The sequence below is a fragment of the Mercenaria mercenaria genome, chromosome 9 (genome assembly GCF_021730395.1).
Source record: "Mercenaria mercenaria strain notata chromosome 9, MADL_Memer_1, whole genome shotgun sequence".
NCBI lineage: Eukaryota > Metazoa > Mollusca > Bivalvia > Venerida > Veneridae > Mercenaria > Mercenaria mercenaria.
The window spans coordinates 28277901-28293414 of record NC_069369.1 but is presented as its reverse complement, the minus strand read 5'-3'; the positions used below and the strand labels follow the sequence as shown (position 1 = coordinate 28293414).

The 15514-nt window shown below is 36.6% G+C and overlaps 1 protein-coding gene across 2 annotated transcripts; it reads left to right on the top strand.

Moving 5' to 3' along the window:
* The first annotated feature begins 2508 nt into the window (after positions 1–2508).
* Positions 2509–12895, top strand: LOC123546795 (sphingolipid delta(4)-desaturase DES1-like). Of its 2 annotated transcripts, none has more exons than XM_053551106.1 (2): positions 2509–2650; positions 9690–12895. In XM_053551106.1, exon 2 carries the CDS (start codon positions 9712–9714, stop codon positions 10768–10770), a length of 1059 nt encoding a protein of 352 aa, XP_053407081.1. In that variant the 5' UTR covers positions 2509–2650; positions 9690–9711; the 3' UTR covers positions 10771–12895. The 2 variants fall into 2 exon arrangements, with proteins under 2 accessions (XP_053407081.1, XP_045189294.1); XM_045333359.2 differs by lacking the exon at positions 2509–2650 and adding an exon at positions 5847–5978.
* The last annotated feature ends 2619 nt before the right edge of the window (positions 12896–15514 follow it).

Below are 15514 nucleotides of genomic sequence, written 5' to 3'. Positions count from 1 at the left end.
AACGTCGGAATCCACTAGCTGTACCCCTACTCGTACCCAGCTGAGAAAACCATATTGAACTCGCCTAGCGGCTCGTCCAATATGGTTCTCTCAGCTGGGTACTCGTCCAAATATATCTCCGTATTGTACAGAACAATGTTAAATAACCTAATAGTAATGTGAACAGTAGCAGTGATATATATACGCGCCCACAAAAAGCGAGTTATTATGCGGTTCAATATTGACGACAGGCTTAGATATTTAATCCGCTCGCAAGAATCAAGTTTCAGTAGATAATAAATATAAATTAAAGTTTGAAAAATCATTAATACCTCCATTTACTTATCTTGGTAGCACAATAAAGGTATGAGCATGTCTTTCTGTTCAGATTGTTGATTCTAAACACTTACAGATACAAGCTGGAACTTATCAAAAACAATAAAACATACATTTTCACTAGGGATATAATTCTGTTTTTATATGCAAAGGGTCTTTTTGTTCCTTAAATAAATAAATAAATAAATCTCTAAAGTAATATACAAAAGTAATGGGTCATTTTGTTTTTTAAATAAATAAATAAATAAATAAATCTCTAAAGTAATATACAAAAGCGAAAAGCGTCACAAAATATTGCTAAAATGTGATTGACAACCTTAAATGGCTTCCGGTGCAGTTACGTTTCGTTGTAAATGTGGTTTATTTAGTGAATAAGAATTAATTACGGTCTAAAGAAATGGAAATTTATGTAAATTTAATTTGTTAGATATCACTTGTCCTGTAAAATAGCTTACGTTACGAAAGACTCATGAGCCGTGCCATGAGAAAACCAACATAGTGGGTATGCGACCAGCATGGATCCAGACCAGCCTGCGCATCTGCGCAGTCTGGTCAGGCTCCATGCTGTTCGCTTTTAAAGCCTATTGGCATTGGAGAAACTATTAGCGAACAGCATGGAGCCTGACCAGACTGCGCGGATGCGCAGGCTGGTCTGGATCCATGCTGGTCGCATACCCACTATGTTGGTTTTCCCATGGCACGGCTCTCATATACAATCTAATATGAAATCCAAACATAGCAATTTGTTCACAGTATATCACAATACAATATTGAAAATGTAATTATGATTATGATTTCGACATTGAATATCGGGCCACTTTCAAATTTCTTCTATTCGTTAAGGAAACATTAAAATGTCTATATCTTACTGACAAACTTCAAATATTCACAAGCAAAATAAATGAAGGAATGTTAGTGGTTATTATTACATAACCTTATTATATAAATCTCCGGTTCATAGTGTGTGCTGTATGTTCAACGCATGTTTATTGGATTAATAAGTGAAAAAGTTTAAAAAATAAAATCGTGAAACCTAGGTTGATGTCAGGTGATAAAACACTAATGACGTGCCGGCAAATTGTCAAAACTATTGCCCCCCTGTCCTCCAGACCTTGGGCAGTAGTTTTGACAGAAAAGAAATTATATAAGGACACTCTCCCCCCCCCCCCCCCCCCCCCCCACACACCCCCCATTCACACACATACCTCCCCACACCAAACAGAAAAAGAGGTTAAGAGGTAAAACTCCGTGGTAAATCGTGCTTGGTGTATCTCAGCTTCCTAAAAGGCATGTTCTAGCTAGGATTGCTTTTACCAAAGTTCAATAACTAATTTATGTTGTCTTAAGACATTCAAGTTGTTTACAAACTTTGATAACTAGAAAAGGGTTTGTCATGTTATCAGGAACTAAACATATTATCCTGTCTTTAAACATTGGATGAACACTTGTGAATGATATATCTTGCTTAAGTGTTTATGATTATTTCGGAAAGTACCAAAAACAAAAACAAACAACAACAAATAGAATATGTAGGGAAAGACAAAATTTCGATAGAACGCATCTTTTACACAGACATGATGTAGTTTTAATCAGAGATCTCTTTTAAAGGCCCGTTTGATGTTTTTTTTTTCTATTTTGGTTTCTAAGAATTAGAATAAATTCTAATAAAAACATACTAAACCGATATCTGAAACACTCTCGAAAGCTTCTAACTTTCTATTTTTCAGTTTCAAACAAAAAAAAAAATGTAGAGAAAGCTTTCACTATCCGTGTGCATTAGACGTGCTCTTGGGAATCCAGAAAAATATGGTCCTACAAGCTTAAAATTCCACAAGGCTTTAAAGTTTATTTAAAAAAAAAGACCTATGCAAAATAGATGTTACACATAATTACATGGATAGAATGACGCTTATTTAATACTGTAGGTGAACTTTTACATCCAGAGGTATGCAAAACACTAGATTCAATAAAACTTTACGCTAAGTTCATCAGAATTCAAACCTTTGACAAATATTAGAGTAAACAATTAACGGACATAGGATTTTACAAGAAAAAACATTTATGTCCATAACGGAAAATTTGGCTGTGACACATTTTAAACAAAGGCATTATTAGTGGTATTGTCGTGTCTATCAGCTGAAAGTTGGTCCATTCCATAACGATAACTAATTAGTACAAGATAAGACGTTAACTGTACTCTTAAAATTTTGAGATTGCCAAATATGAGCGTTTTTGTTGACACAGAAATTATGGTAACGTAAGCAAACATAACAAATATAGCATTGTTTGCTCTACAGGTAACTGTGTTGGCTCAATGAAACAAAAGATGACATAGGTAAGATCCTTTTATTTAAATGATATTCGCCTATGTTTACCTTGTGTAGTCCAACCCTTAAAATTGTTTCTTTAAGAAAAGAATATTTGACCTTCCCTCCGCAAAGGAATATTAGATATTTGAGCCGCACCATGAGAAAACCAACATAGTGCACTTGCGACCAGCATGGATCCAGACAAGCCAGCACATCCGTACAGTCTGCTCAGGATCTATACTGTTCGCTTTCAAACCCTATGGCAATTAGAGAAACTGTTAGCGAACAGCATGGATCCTGACCAGACTGCGCGGTTGCGCAGCTGGTCTGGATCCATGCTGGTCGCAAATGCACTATGTTGGTTTTCTCATGGTGCGGCTCATTTGAATTCGTTTTAGTATTAGCTGCTTAGTGTAACACAACCCACGGTCACTGGTTCAAAAGTTCATTCAAGAAAGCACAGAGCAAGAAGTAGATTGCGATTGGATAACTCACAGAAATGCAAAGAATTGTGTATAGGCCATTAACTTGGGCACTTCACGTCTAAACCAACAAAATCTTACACCGAGGCCAACGGTCGTGACTGGATAGCTAAAAGCAAAGAACAGTGCATATAGGACATTTAACCCGAGCCCACAACACCCTACCTTGAGCGCGGGACATCTTATCTCCAGTGGTCGACATCTTACATCGAGCGTACGACATTTAATCTCTCGGGTGTACGACATCTTACCTCAAGCGTACGACATCTTATCTCGTGCACATGACACCTTACCTCAAGCGTACGACATCTTACCTCGCATGACATCTTACCTAAAGGGTACAGCATATTACCTCAAGTGTATGACACCTTACCTCGAGCTTACGAAAACCTATCTCAGCACACATCATCTTATCTCGAGCATACGACAACTTATCTCAAGTGCTCGGCATCTTATCTTGTTCGAACGACATCTTACCTCGATCTTACACATCTTATTTCGAGCCTACGACACCTTACCTCGAGCATATGATATCTTATTTCGAGCGTATGGCAAATTACCCCGAGTGTATTGCATCTTATCTCGAGTGCACGACATATTATGTAGAGCGTACGACACCTTCACTCGAGCGTACAACATCTTACCTTTAGCATATGACATCTTATCTCGAGCGTACGGCAAGTTACCTCCAGCGTACGGCATCTTATCTCGAGCGCACAACATCTTTTCTCGAGCGCATGACATCCTACCTCGAGCACACAACCTCATACCTAGGGCGTACAACGTCTTACCTTAGCGCATGACATTATCTCGTGCATATGACACCTTACCTCGAGCGCAGAACATCCTATATCGAGCGTACGACATCTTACCTTGAGCGTACGACATTCTGCCTCGATCGTGCGACATTTTATCTCAAGCATACGATGTCTTACCTTGAGCGCACGACTTCGTTTCTCGGGCGCACGACATCGTATCTCGAGCGTGCGGCATCTTATCTCGAGCGTACGACACCTTACCTCGAGTGTACGACATCTTACCTTTAGCGTATGCCATCTTACCTCGAACGTACGATATCTTACCTCGAGCGTACAACATTTTATCTCGAGCACACGACAGCTTATCTTGAGAGTACGCTATCTTACCTCGAGTGCAAAACATCTTAACTCGAGCGTACGACACCTTACCTCAAGCGCTGTAGATAATTTAATCTAAAACAATAAAAATCTTTAAAAAAGATTGTCGGCGAATTGTAGTACGACAAGAAGTTTATGAGGTTTACATATCATGTTATTCTATTATTTTGCAAATAGCAATACTAAACACTTTTAATTACTAAACACTTTTAATTGTTCACAAAGGTTTCGTTTGTGTGTAATTTTGTTTCGTTTATTCCACGACGAATAATTACAGCAGCGATCTGGAAGGCACTTCTGTACATAGAAGACTCTAATCACACCCTTGTTCATGTGATACGCAGACCATATTCAGCTCTTTCTGTTAATTGATATATGTTGGTATTTGAACAGGTTTTTATCATATTTATTAAACTTACTTATAACTTTTTAGATATATCAATATCCTTGCTAAATATGCTAAGCGAAACTTAGCTTTAAAACTGTGAATAGCGTCATTTAGGATAAGTGCTTTGTCTACATTTCACTCAGCGTAGCACAATCAGCAGAGTGAAACAAATAGACACTCTCGTCCAATGAGGCAGAGTGTTGTATAACATTTTAATTTTGATAAATTATCTATTACGCGTTATCAAGTAGTCTGATTTGCACACTGAAGTCAGTGGCATGGGTCGGTCAAGGTCACGAATTCGTTCTTAGTACGGCATTCGCCGAAAAATAAGTGCGTGTCCTAATTATACCACCGTACTACGAAAGCTACAAAAAGACATTTGGTCAAAGACCGGGTAGTTTACAGTTTAGGTGAAGAAAAAATATCAGAAATCCAGGACTACGGTCAGTGACTAGGTAGTTCACGTCTTAATCACGAACACACTCAAAATCGCAAAAAAAAAAAAAAAAGAAAATATGCGCTCAAGTAAGAAATTTTCAAGACAGTAAGTGTTGCAGAATACTTTCGTTGCTAACATCTTTAAATATTGGTCACGGCTCATCTTTGAGCGTTTAACATGCATGAAATTTGTTTTATCCCAATTAACTGTCAGAAACGCAATCTGCTTCGCACAGCCTCTATGTACATCAATATACAGTTAATGATTTTAATGATTTACTAGTAACACAAGATTTATTCCTTGAATGTATTTCTAAATGGTACTTTGTCGAGACATAAAATGCATTGGTTTAACCAGACTGTCCCACAGGTACTTTGCGGCTGGACATAAAGCCACCGTGTTGACTACCCGCTCTTTACATTTATAGTTACCAAATTAGGCACAGCTTTTTTTAAAAACATATTCAGAATTTTCCGATGTGATTTAAAATTAGTAAGTAATTCATATTGAATGAACTGTTTATTGGAGAGGAAAAAAGAATTGTCCAGCACGGAATACTTATTATTTTCAAAGAGAATATAATGCTCCTTTTAATTAAAAACTAAAGGCTAGGATGTCGTAAAGTATGTAACTTGGACCTGTATTCCAAGCAAAATAAAAATTGATATTTTATGAAACTTATTAGTTGTTTATAAACAGTGTTGTAATCAGTGACTGAATGTCATTATCTATGACAAACGTAGTACAGGATTCATGTAGAGTGAAATCTACTGTCACACCTGCGTAATTATTGGTCACGTGGTTGTCTTATTGATGTCCGTAAGTATCATAGCATTTCTCAATACAGTAACTTATTCCGTTGGTCAAGTATGAATGCGCACGGACTATAGGAAAACATTTAATCAGGTAAGAGTATTTTTATAAAATGTCTTTGGCTTTGCTGCATTTTATGCGTAGTCATATTTTTATATACCAAAGATAAATTTGGCAGAGAAGTATTCGCTATCAGATCTTAATTTGATATAATTAGCCTGGACTCGCACTCACAGGTATTCAGTGTCTACATAAATGTATATTTATTATTCTAAATTTCGATATTCAGTGTTTCCTGGTGAGCTTTTTTTTTATATTTATTTTACCGGAGCGCGCACTTTTACTTTATTACTTGTTTGTCGTGCTGCACGGTCGAAAAATACAAGTTACTTAGTTACGTGCATACTGAATCAGTATCTTTGGTATTTATTGTAATTTGAAAAATCACAGATTTTACATAAGATTGACTTTGAAATAGCCTGTAACTGAATTATATACATGAAGTAGATAAATCAACGGAAAGTACGTATAGAGTTACGCGTTCACTCTTCTTTGTGTTGGAGAAAAGCTTTTTTAGACCTACTGTGTTTAATTTATTTAATGTAAAAAAGTAAAACTGCACTTGTCACTGGTGTTTTTTTTTCTGTATGTACTATTAAACCCTTACTGTTTTGTTTAAATTCTTCATAGAAAACAAGAAAAAAATTGACCATTCGCATTTTAGTCAAATAAATTACAAAAGTTAACAAGATCAATGATAGTGTATAGATCTATATGAGCCGTGTCATGAGAAAACCAACATAGTGGCTTTGCGACCAGCATGGATCCAGACCAGACTGCGCATCCGCGAAGTCTGGTCAGGATCCATGCTGTTTGCTTTCAAAGCCTATTGCAATTGGAGAAACTGTTAGCGAACAGCATGGATCCTGACCAGACTGCGCGGATGCGCAGGCTGGTCTGGATCCATGCTGGTCGCAAAGCCACTATGTTGATTTTCTCATGGCACGGCTCATATAATGGAGGTCTTTAAATCGGTTTTCTTGAAATCGGTTTAAGATCAACCCGACTGAGGCAATGGAATTCTAATAGAATGTAAGGTTGCAAGTTATGTAACATCATAACGTTATCTTACGTTGTTAACTATAGTGCAGATTTCCGCCATTCCTTGGTGCAGCTTAAAACATTTAATAATTGTAATTCTTATTCTACATATTCTTATTAAAGGCTAACGTCCAGCGTTAATTACTAGTTGACATTAATGTCTATTTCAGGACCTTCCTGTGTACCCGTTCAATACATTTGTTCAAATGACCATTGGCGGATCGCGCTCAGTCACGTGTTCATGCGCTGTTCTTAATGAAACTATAAGTTATTGATTTAATTGCTGTTTATATATTTATTGCTTTGTGCGGAAACGGCACACTGATAGCTTTAGTTTAAAACAATGAGACGTAATAATATTGAACTAACCTGGCTGATACGTGATAACTGACGATCGGCACACAGTTGTATTTGATTGTTTTAGTACAATAGAGTATATAACTTTCCTGGCTTTACTATTTAATACTGCATCAAATAGACATGACAATACATGAAAAATAAACCTAAACAAAGAACTATTAAATACTTATTTATTTATTTTTATAGCTCTTTGACCTAAAGCACCTGTTTGAATATATTTTAATTCGATTAAGGTAATGAGAGAAGGGCCAATTTGACTCAGACTTCAAGAGAACTGTTCATACTTATTGAATTGCATGCTGGTCAATAATCAGAACTATTGCCCGAGGTTTGAAGTGCTATTACGTGACGTCACATTTTCCCTTTAACGCATCAAACTACAGACCGCTCAATAGCACAAACTATGGAACAAGGACTTACGTAAAGTTAGTTCATAATGGCCATCATGTTTATGTAGGTTATTTATTTAAAACTATTTCAGGTATAACAAATACTGAAAGAGTAAACTTTTGTAACACATAATAATACAATAAATTGACAAATAAAATTCCAATAATTTTACACTTTGTACATATCAAAATCTTTATCTGGCATAAAATTGTGAAGCATGTTCATAGCCAATTAATACAAATACGAATCATTATTTATATTAGATGCGTTTATTCTTGGTTTTATTACCAAAACAGGTTGTTGAAGGGCAAAATATGTGCCGGATCATGATACCAAATTATTCTAATATAGGCCATGTACCGTGAATAGTATTGAATGAAAGTACAAAAATTTGTACTCATGCAAAGTTATTTTTGCAAGATGTAATGAATATATTTAAATTTGTGTTTAGCAGTTACATTATTTCTATTAACATTATATTTATATACGGCAATGACAGACATGTTTAAGAATTCAGCAATGTTAAGGGGTTTGTTTGACATTAGGCTTCAAGTTTTTCTGTTATCCACTTCCTGACTGATAACATTTGTCAACATCGCTTGAAGACGTTTTTGCGATCGGCAAACATATCAACATTCTTGTTAACCCTTATCATGCTGGACATGATTGATTCTGCCTTTGCGACCATATAGATCATGATCAGCCTGCACAACCGTGCAGTCTGATTATGATCTGCACTGTTCGCCACTCAGTCAGTATCTTTTTGGTAAGCACCCCTTCAACAGTTAATGGTACTGTCCAAATTGAAAGATGGACAAGTTTATTAGGTAAGGGTTAATAAGGTAATGGGTTCGTAACGACAATTCGGCAATTTCCGTGCTATTTCGTATCATCCGTATGCCATTTCGGCATCCTTCGGTCATATTCATAAGAACCGAAGATTGGCGAAATCGCATTCGGAGAATACATAAACGAACGGAAATCGCCGATTTTCATTACGGGTCCACTACCTTAGCTCATAATTAATTTCAAACGTTTTTTAGGAATTAAGAATTTTGCTAAATTTCAACATAAAGTACCGGCGTATGGTAATGAGGCCGTGTCATTAAGGTCGCGAAATACTGAAACTTAAATCGCAAAATATCGGCAGGTTCTAAAAATGTTTGGAAAAGACATGTGCTCAGCATTACCTGCTGGTCCTCCTATATTTTATCCTTGGTACGAAGAGGGTAATCTAAGGTCATTAGTTTTACAGTTCCGTCATGGCAACATTCGTTGATGAATAAATGTTATTTATACTTCTCATTGTATCTATAACCTACATTATTTGTTCCACGTGTGAAAGTCACGTGATTATTAAATACTCAATTTCGTGCCATAAATCACATTGGCTTGCGACCAATGACAACAGGCAAACCCAAGCACATCTGTCAGGATTGGTTGTTTGCTACGTTTTACCAATTCCAATGTTGACTACAACACATGGATGACCGATGCGCGATATGTCGGGATCCACGTCCAAACCATTATTTTTTACGGACTTAGCGTTGTATGGACATATCGTATATCGCACGCAGCCGTTCTCATTATCAAGTCCATTAAGATGATATTTGAAACTCACACCGATCGAAGGGTTTGTTTGTTCAACTAATCGTCTTTCCTTGTCTCTCGCTATCAACTCCTTTCATAAGACATGGCGAAAACTTTTTTTTCCCATTGAAAATTGCCATCGCACAAAGTGTTTTTATCCTTAACTGCTACAAGTAATATTTGTTGTGAAAAAGAAAAAAGAAAAAAAAAATCAAAGAAAAGCATATTTTTAAGGTTAGCTCAACAACCGTTATTTTGTTATACGTATTTCGTCGTTACAGTTTAATGTGTTGCTTTGCATGCAAGTTTCGCTACATCTGATATTTGTCAACAATCTTATTTATGCCTCTCTTTCTATTTTAGCTAATCGAATAGATCTGAGGAAATGGAAAGGATAAACCGTTTCATGAAATGCGCAAGCCTGCGACTGAAAACTATAACTGCAGAGGACGAATGGGTTTATGATGAAGAACCACATAGTAAACGTAGAAAAGACATCCTGAAAGCACATCCAGAGATTAAAGAACTCATGGGTTATGATTCAAACATTGCTTATATTGTGGCTGCTGAGGTTATCATTCAGTTATTTGTTAGTTATCTATTAAGAGACGCGTCATGGACCACCATTTTTGTTTTAGCATATATGTTAGGAGGTGTACTGAATCACTCTCTCGGAAGTGCTATCCATGAAATAGGACATAATTTAGCATACGGACACGCCCATCCGGTAAAAAACCGTTTACTGAGTTTGCTGTGTAACGTCCCCATCATAGCACCAATGGCTATAAGCTACCGGAAGTACCACGCGGACCATCACCGTTACCTTGGAGAGGAGAACCAGGATGTTGACATTCCTACCCGTTTAGAATCGTACCTATTCCGACATCCAATCACAAAAATAATTTGGCTCATATTTCACCCGGCTATCCACGCTTTAAGGCCATTTTACAAGAGTCCTAAACCAATAACGGGATGGGAAATGATCAACAATGCGGTGCAGCTAGGCGTGAATGTGGTAATATTGAAAGTGCTAGGAGTCAAATCGCTCGTTTATCTTCTCTCAGGCACCTTTATGGGACTGGGGCTTCACCCACTAGCAGGACACTTCATTTCTGAACATTACGAGTTTACAAACGAAGGACAAGCCACGACGAGTTATTACGGTCCTCTGAACTTTATTCTATTCAATGTAGGATATCACATTGAACATCATGACTTCCCATACATACCTTATAACAAACTACCGGAAGTTAGAAAAATCGCTCCAGAATTTTACCAACAACCCTACCATACCTCGTGGATTAAGGTTCTTTGGGATTTTATTTTTGACAAAAATCACGGACCACAAGCTCGCACAGTAGGATATCATGTAAGGTCAAAATCAAACTCTGAAGAAAAGTATGAAAATGGGCACGTAGCAAATGGACATGTAAAAGAGGAATAGATAGGGGTTGTTTTGGCGCTGATTTTTTTTTTCAAATAGTATTTTTTTTTTTAAAGCTTATGTATTAGTGTTCCAAAAATCTGGTGTCTTCACACGTTTTCCCTTGCGCTGAAGTATTTGTTCAAAGAGCATTTTTAAAAGCTGTGTTTTAATATGTATGTATTAGTGTTACAAAATCTGGCGTCTTCACACGTTATCCCTTCCAGCATTTTATCATTCGGATACGCAAGATACTGTTGTTGAGTATTTATTTAGTATAAGAGAGTATGTGTGTTCGAAGTCTTACTTCACCTAATGCATTCCTATAGATGATTTCTGTTAAAGATTGATATTGAATTCAGATACGTTCCTATGGCACAGAGGTGACATACCGGTAGGTGTTTTTATACCAATACGTGCGCACGTATTACTTTATACGTGCGGAGATGTTTTTATACTAGTACGTGCGCACGTACTGATACGTGCGCTGATGATTTTTGTACATGTATATGCGCACGTATTAGATATTACGTGCACACGTATTAATAAAAAAAAAAAACCCATCTATGTCACCTCTGTGCCACCGGTTCCTTATTGAGTATTTATTTAGAGTATGTACCTGTGTTGTAAGTAATGCATTTCTATATTATAGGTGTCTTTTGTTAAGTTTTTCTGTTGTGCGTATTGAAATCATTTGGGTTTTTTGTCTATACTGTAATAACACATTTGACATTGAGTTCAGATTTTTAGACATTTAATGTCTAAGAGCATAATATTATGGAAAACAACTTCTAGAAAAAATACAAGATGCTCCTTCAGTTTGTTAACATCTGAATAATTTAACTTTTTTTTTGTTCTGGCGGAGTTTTGTAAAAACAATTCTGCAAGTGTGTCTCTGTAAAAGACAGATCAATTTTTCGTATGAAAGAATGTTTCCCCACTTTTCGCGAAGCTGCTTATGCAAAAAAAATAAAGATTTGTCACCTATCCGGAACAAATCACAGTTTAACTGACTCGGACAACTTAACGACCGCTAAATATTTTCTTTAATTTATTTACCCGGCGTCCTTGGCAATATAGGTCTATTTGTATACATGAAATAGAAGAAGAAAAAATAATTATGAGGAATGCTCCCACTGTATGTATAGTTATTAATACCATTCAAAAGTGTGGACATATAGTAACACTGAATAATCGTTATACAAATAGAAAATCGATTTTTGTACTTAAATGTACCAGTATTCATGGTTGAAGGCCATAACTTAATAAAAATGAGATATTCTAATTTATGAGCAAAAGTTTTGAATTAAGCTGGAATAAATGATATAGTAATTGAATGATTTGCAGATATGGTATTTATGAACATGCATTGAAATGTTGGACTTTAACACAAAGTATAAATAAAAACATCTTGCGACATTATGCACTGCATACTACATTAGTTATTATTTCATCGATTTAACATTTTTGATAATATTACTGTCCGATTACAGTTTTTTGCTCGCTTCTTATAATGCTTGGCCAAGCCATTGCTAGTAAGACAATGTATTCCCCTTGTCAACAAATAAACGCCATTAGTATTATTAGTATATTATCTGAATCGTAAGTCATTGACCTCCAGATCGTACGACAACAAGAAAGGAGAAAAAATTTCTGTTATCAGGAAATTATTTCCATATTTCTTAAGAAGGCTTTGAAACTCAGTTACTGACAGATCACATGTTATGGAAACAAATAAGAATAAGTTTTTTTACCAATTATTCCATTCAAAATTGGAAAGCGGTTGTAACGGGGTGTCGGAGGTAAACTGCCTGAAATATAGTTAAGAACCCAGGAAAAAAATATTGCCGATGCCGTCCGGGTTCGATTCCCGACTCGGGCATGTTTTTTTTTTTTTTAAAGACAGCTCTTGTTCTCTGTTCATAGTATGATCAAACTTCAATTTTGAAGAAAGATCATTTTAGCCAAACTCTGGAGGTCAGTGCCGTTAAGATATAACTATACGCGAGCCAATAAGCTTAACAATTCTGCAGTATGCATATAAATTGCAGTATTTAAATTAAAATGACTTCATAAGCTCTAATGACTGTGTATTTATGTATTAATTTATTACACATACTAGTGTACAAATAAAGTTTCAAATTGGTCTGGATTTTCATCTCTCTCCTTGCTCATGGAAATGGCATAATGTATATATGATTTAATAGTACCATATTAATTTTGATTCCTATTGATGACTATATCCCTTTTCAGAAGCCTAACGGTGCAACAGGTTGAACATCACATGCCGCACCTGAGAGCAGTGAGAGTGTGAAGTTGTTTAATTGCTCAATTAATTAGAGCCGTAGTAATCCAGCTTTGTTGCTGTATCGTTATTTAACCCTTAGCCCGCTAAATTTCTATAATGGATTGGTCAATCTTTCAATTTGGGCAATACCATTTATTATTCGAAGGGTTGTTCACTGAAAATTTACTCACTGAATAGTGAACAGTGCAGACCATGAACAACCTGCATGGATGTGCAGGCTGATCTTGGTCTGCACTGGTCGCAAAGGCAAAATCACTTGCTGCCAGCAGGCTAAAGGTTAATAAATTCTAGGACAGAGGCCATTCGTAAGGAGTCGTCTTGATGAACTTTCAAACTTTTCTTCTTTACTTTATCGTAAAATATGATTTTTTGTTTGTTTTGGGTTTCAGAAAAGATATCATATTTCTTGCTTTTTTCATGCCATTCACGACCTTACTATGAAAGGTTAAACTCTAGTTATCACAAAAAAAAAAGACATTTTTTTTCTAGAACTATTAATAAATTGGTGTGCCGGTGTTTTGTCTAATAATAAGTTCCGAAACCCCACAAATAAATAAATAAGGTCCGGGCGTGCTTAAATCGTATGTGTGGTAATTATATTTATGTACATTTAATGTCAGTCATCATCACGTGAATTGTCATTTGAGATATATTTTTGTCATGCCGCGTGACAAAACAAAAGAGTAGTTTATGCAGGCTGACAGCCAAAGTTAAATTTTAGCTCATTGCTGTGGGATTGGCTTAGAACAGAAAAGAACTTAGGAAATTCGTAGATATGCTTATATTGCCTTTTAGCTCACCTGAGCACTTTGTGCTCAGGATGAGGTATTGTGATCGCTCACCGTCCGGCGTCCGTCCGTTCGTAGTCTGTCCATCCACACTTTCCTTTGGACAATAGCTCCGTCTAAACCGTCAGGCCAATTTTGATGAAACTTCACAGGAATGTTTCTTTGAGGGTCCTCTTTAAAAATTGTTCAAAGATGCAATAGCAGCCGAAAGGAAAAACTTTAAAAATCTTCTTGTCCAAAACCATAGGTCCTAGGGCTTTTATATTTTGTTTAAGTAGACTTATATAATAGGGAAAACTTGTCTAAAACCGCAGGGCCTAGGTCTTTGATATTTGGTATGTGGCATCATCTAAAGGTCCTCTACCAAGATTGTTCAAATTATCCCCCTACGGTCAAATATGACACCGTCCTTGGGGTCACATGGTTTAAACAGACTTATATAGGGAAAAATATGTATGTTTTTATTTAGTAGAAACTTTTAACTGTTCAAACAAGCAACTAAAATAGGGTCATCATGACCCACCTCTGACTGGTATCACGCGGTACTGAAGGCGAAGGAAGTGTATTTACTGTAACAACTTTAAATTTTGCTGTTTACAGACAAGCTACAATACAATAGCGATTTTTTAACTTGACTGTTTGACGTGCGTCTTTTGGACGACAGGCTATATAAGTATAGCGTCTCCGACATTTGAATTTGGCTGTTGGCGGATAAGCTAAATTACTATAGCGACTTTTAAACTTGGCTGTTGGTGGATAAGCTACTTGATAGAGCCCCTTTGAACTTGGCTGTTGATGGATAAGCCAAATTACTATAGCGACTTTTTAACTTGGCTGTTGGCGGTTGAGCTACTTGATATAGCGCCTTTAAATTTGGCTGTTGTCGGATAGGCTTAATTACTAAAGTGACTTTTAAACTTGGCTGTTGGCGGTTGAGCTACTTGATATAGCGCCTTTAAAATTGGCTGTTGTCGGATAGGCTTAATTACTAAAGTGACTTTTAAACTTGGCTGTTGGCGGTTGAGCTACTTGATATAGCGCCTTTAAAATTGGCTGTTTGCGGATAAGCCAAATCACTATAGTGAATTTTTAACTTGTCTGTTGGCGGTTGAGCTACTTGATGTAGCGCCTTTGAACTTGGTTGTTGGCGGTTAAGCTAAATTACTATAGCGACTTTTAAACTTGGTTGTTGGCAGTTGAGCTACTTGATAGAGCCCCTTTGAACTTGGTTGTTGGCGGTTAAGCTAAATTACTATAGCGACTTTTAAACTTGGTTGTTGGCGGTTGAGCTACTTGATATAGCCCCTTTGAACTTGGTTGTTGGCGGTTAAGCTAAATTACTATAGCGACTTTTAAACTTGGTTGTTGGCGGTTGAGCTGCTTGATATAGCGCCTTTAAATTTGGCTGTTGTCGGATAGGCTTAATTACTAAAGTGACTTTTAAACTTGGCTGTTGGCGGTTGAGCTACTTGACATAGCGCCTTTAAAACTGGCTGTTTGCGGATAAGCCAAATCACTATAGCGACTTTTAAACTTGGCTGTTGGCGGTTGAGCTACTTGATATAGCGCCTTTAAACTTGGCTGTTGACGGATAAGCTCAATTACTATAGCGACTTCTAAGTTTTACAGTTGGTAGATAAGATTAACTATTATAGCGACCTTTAAACTT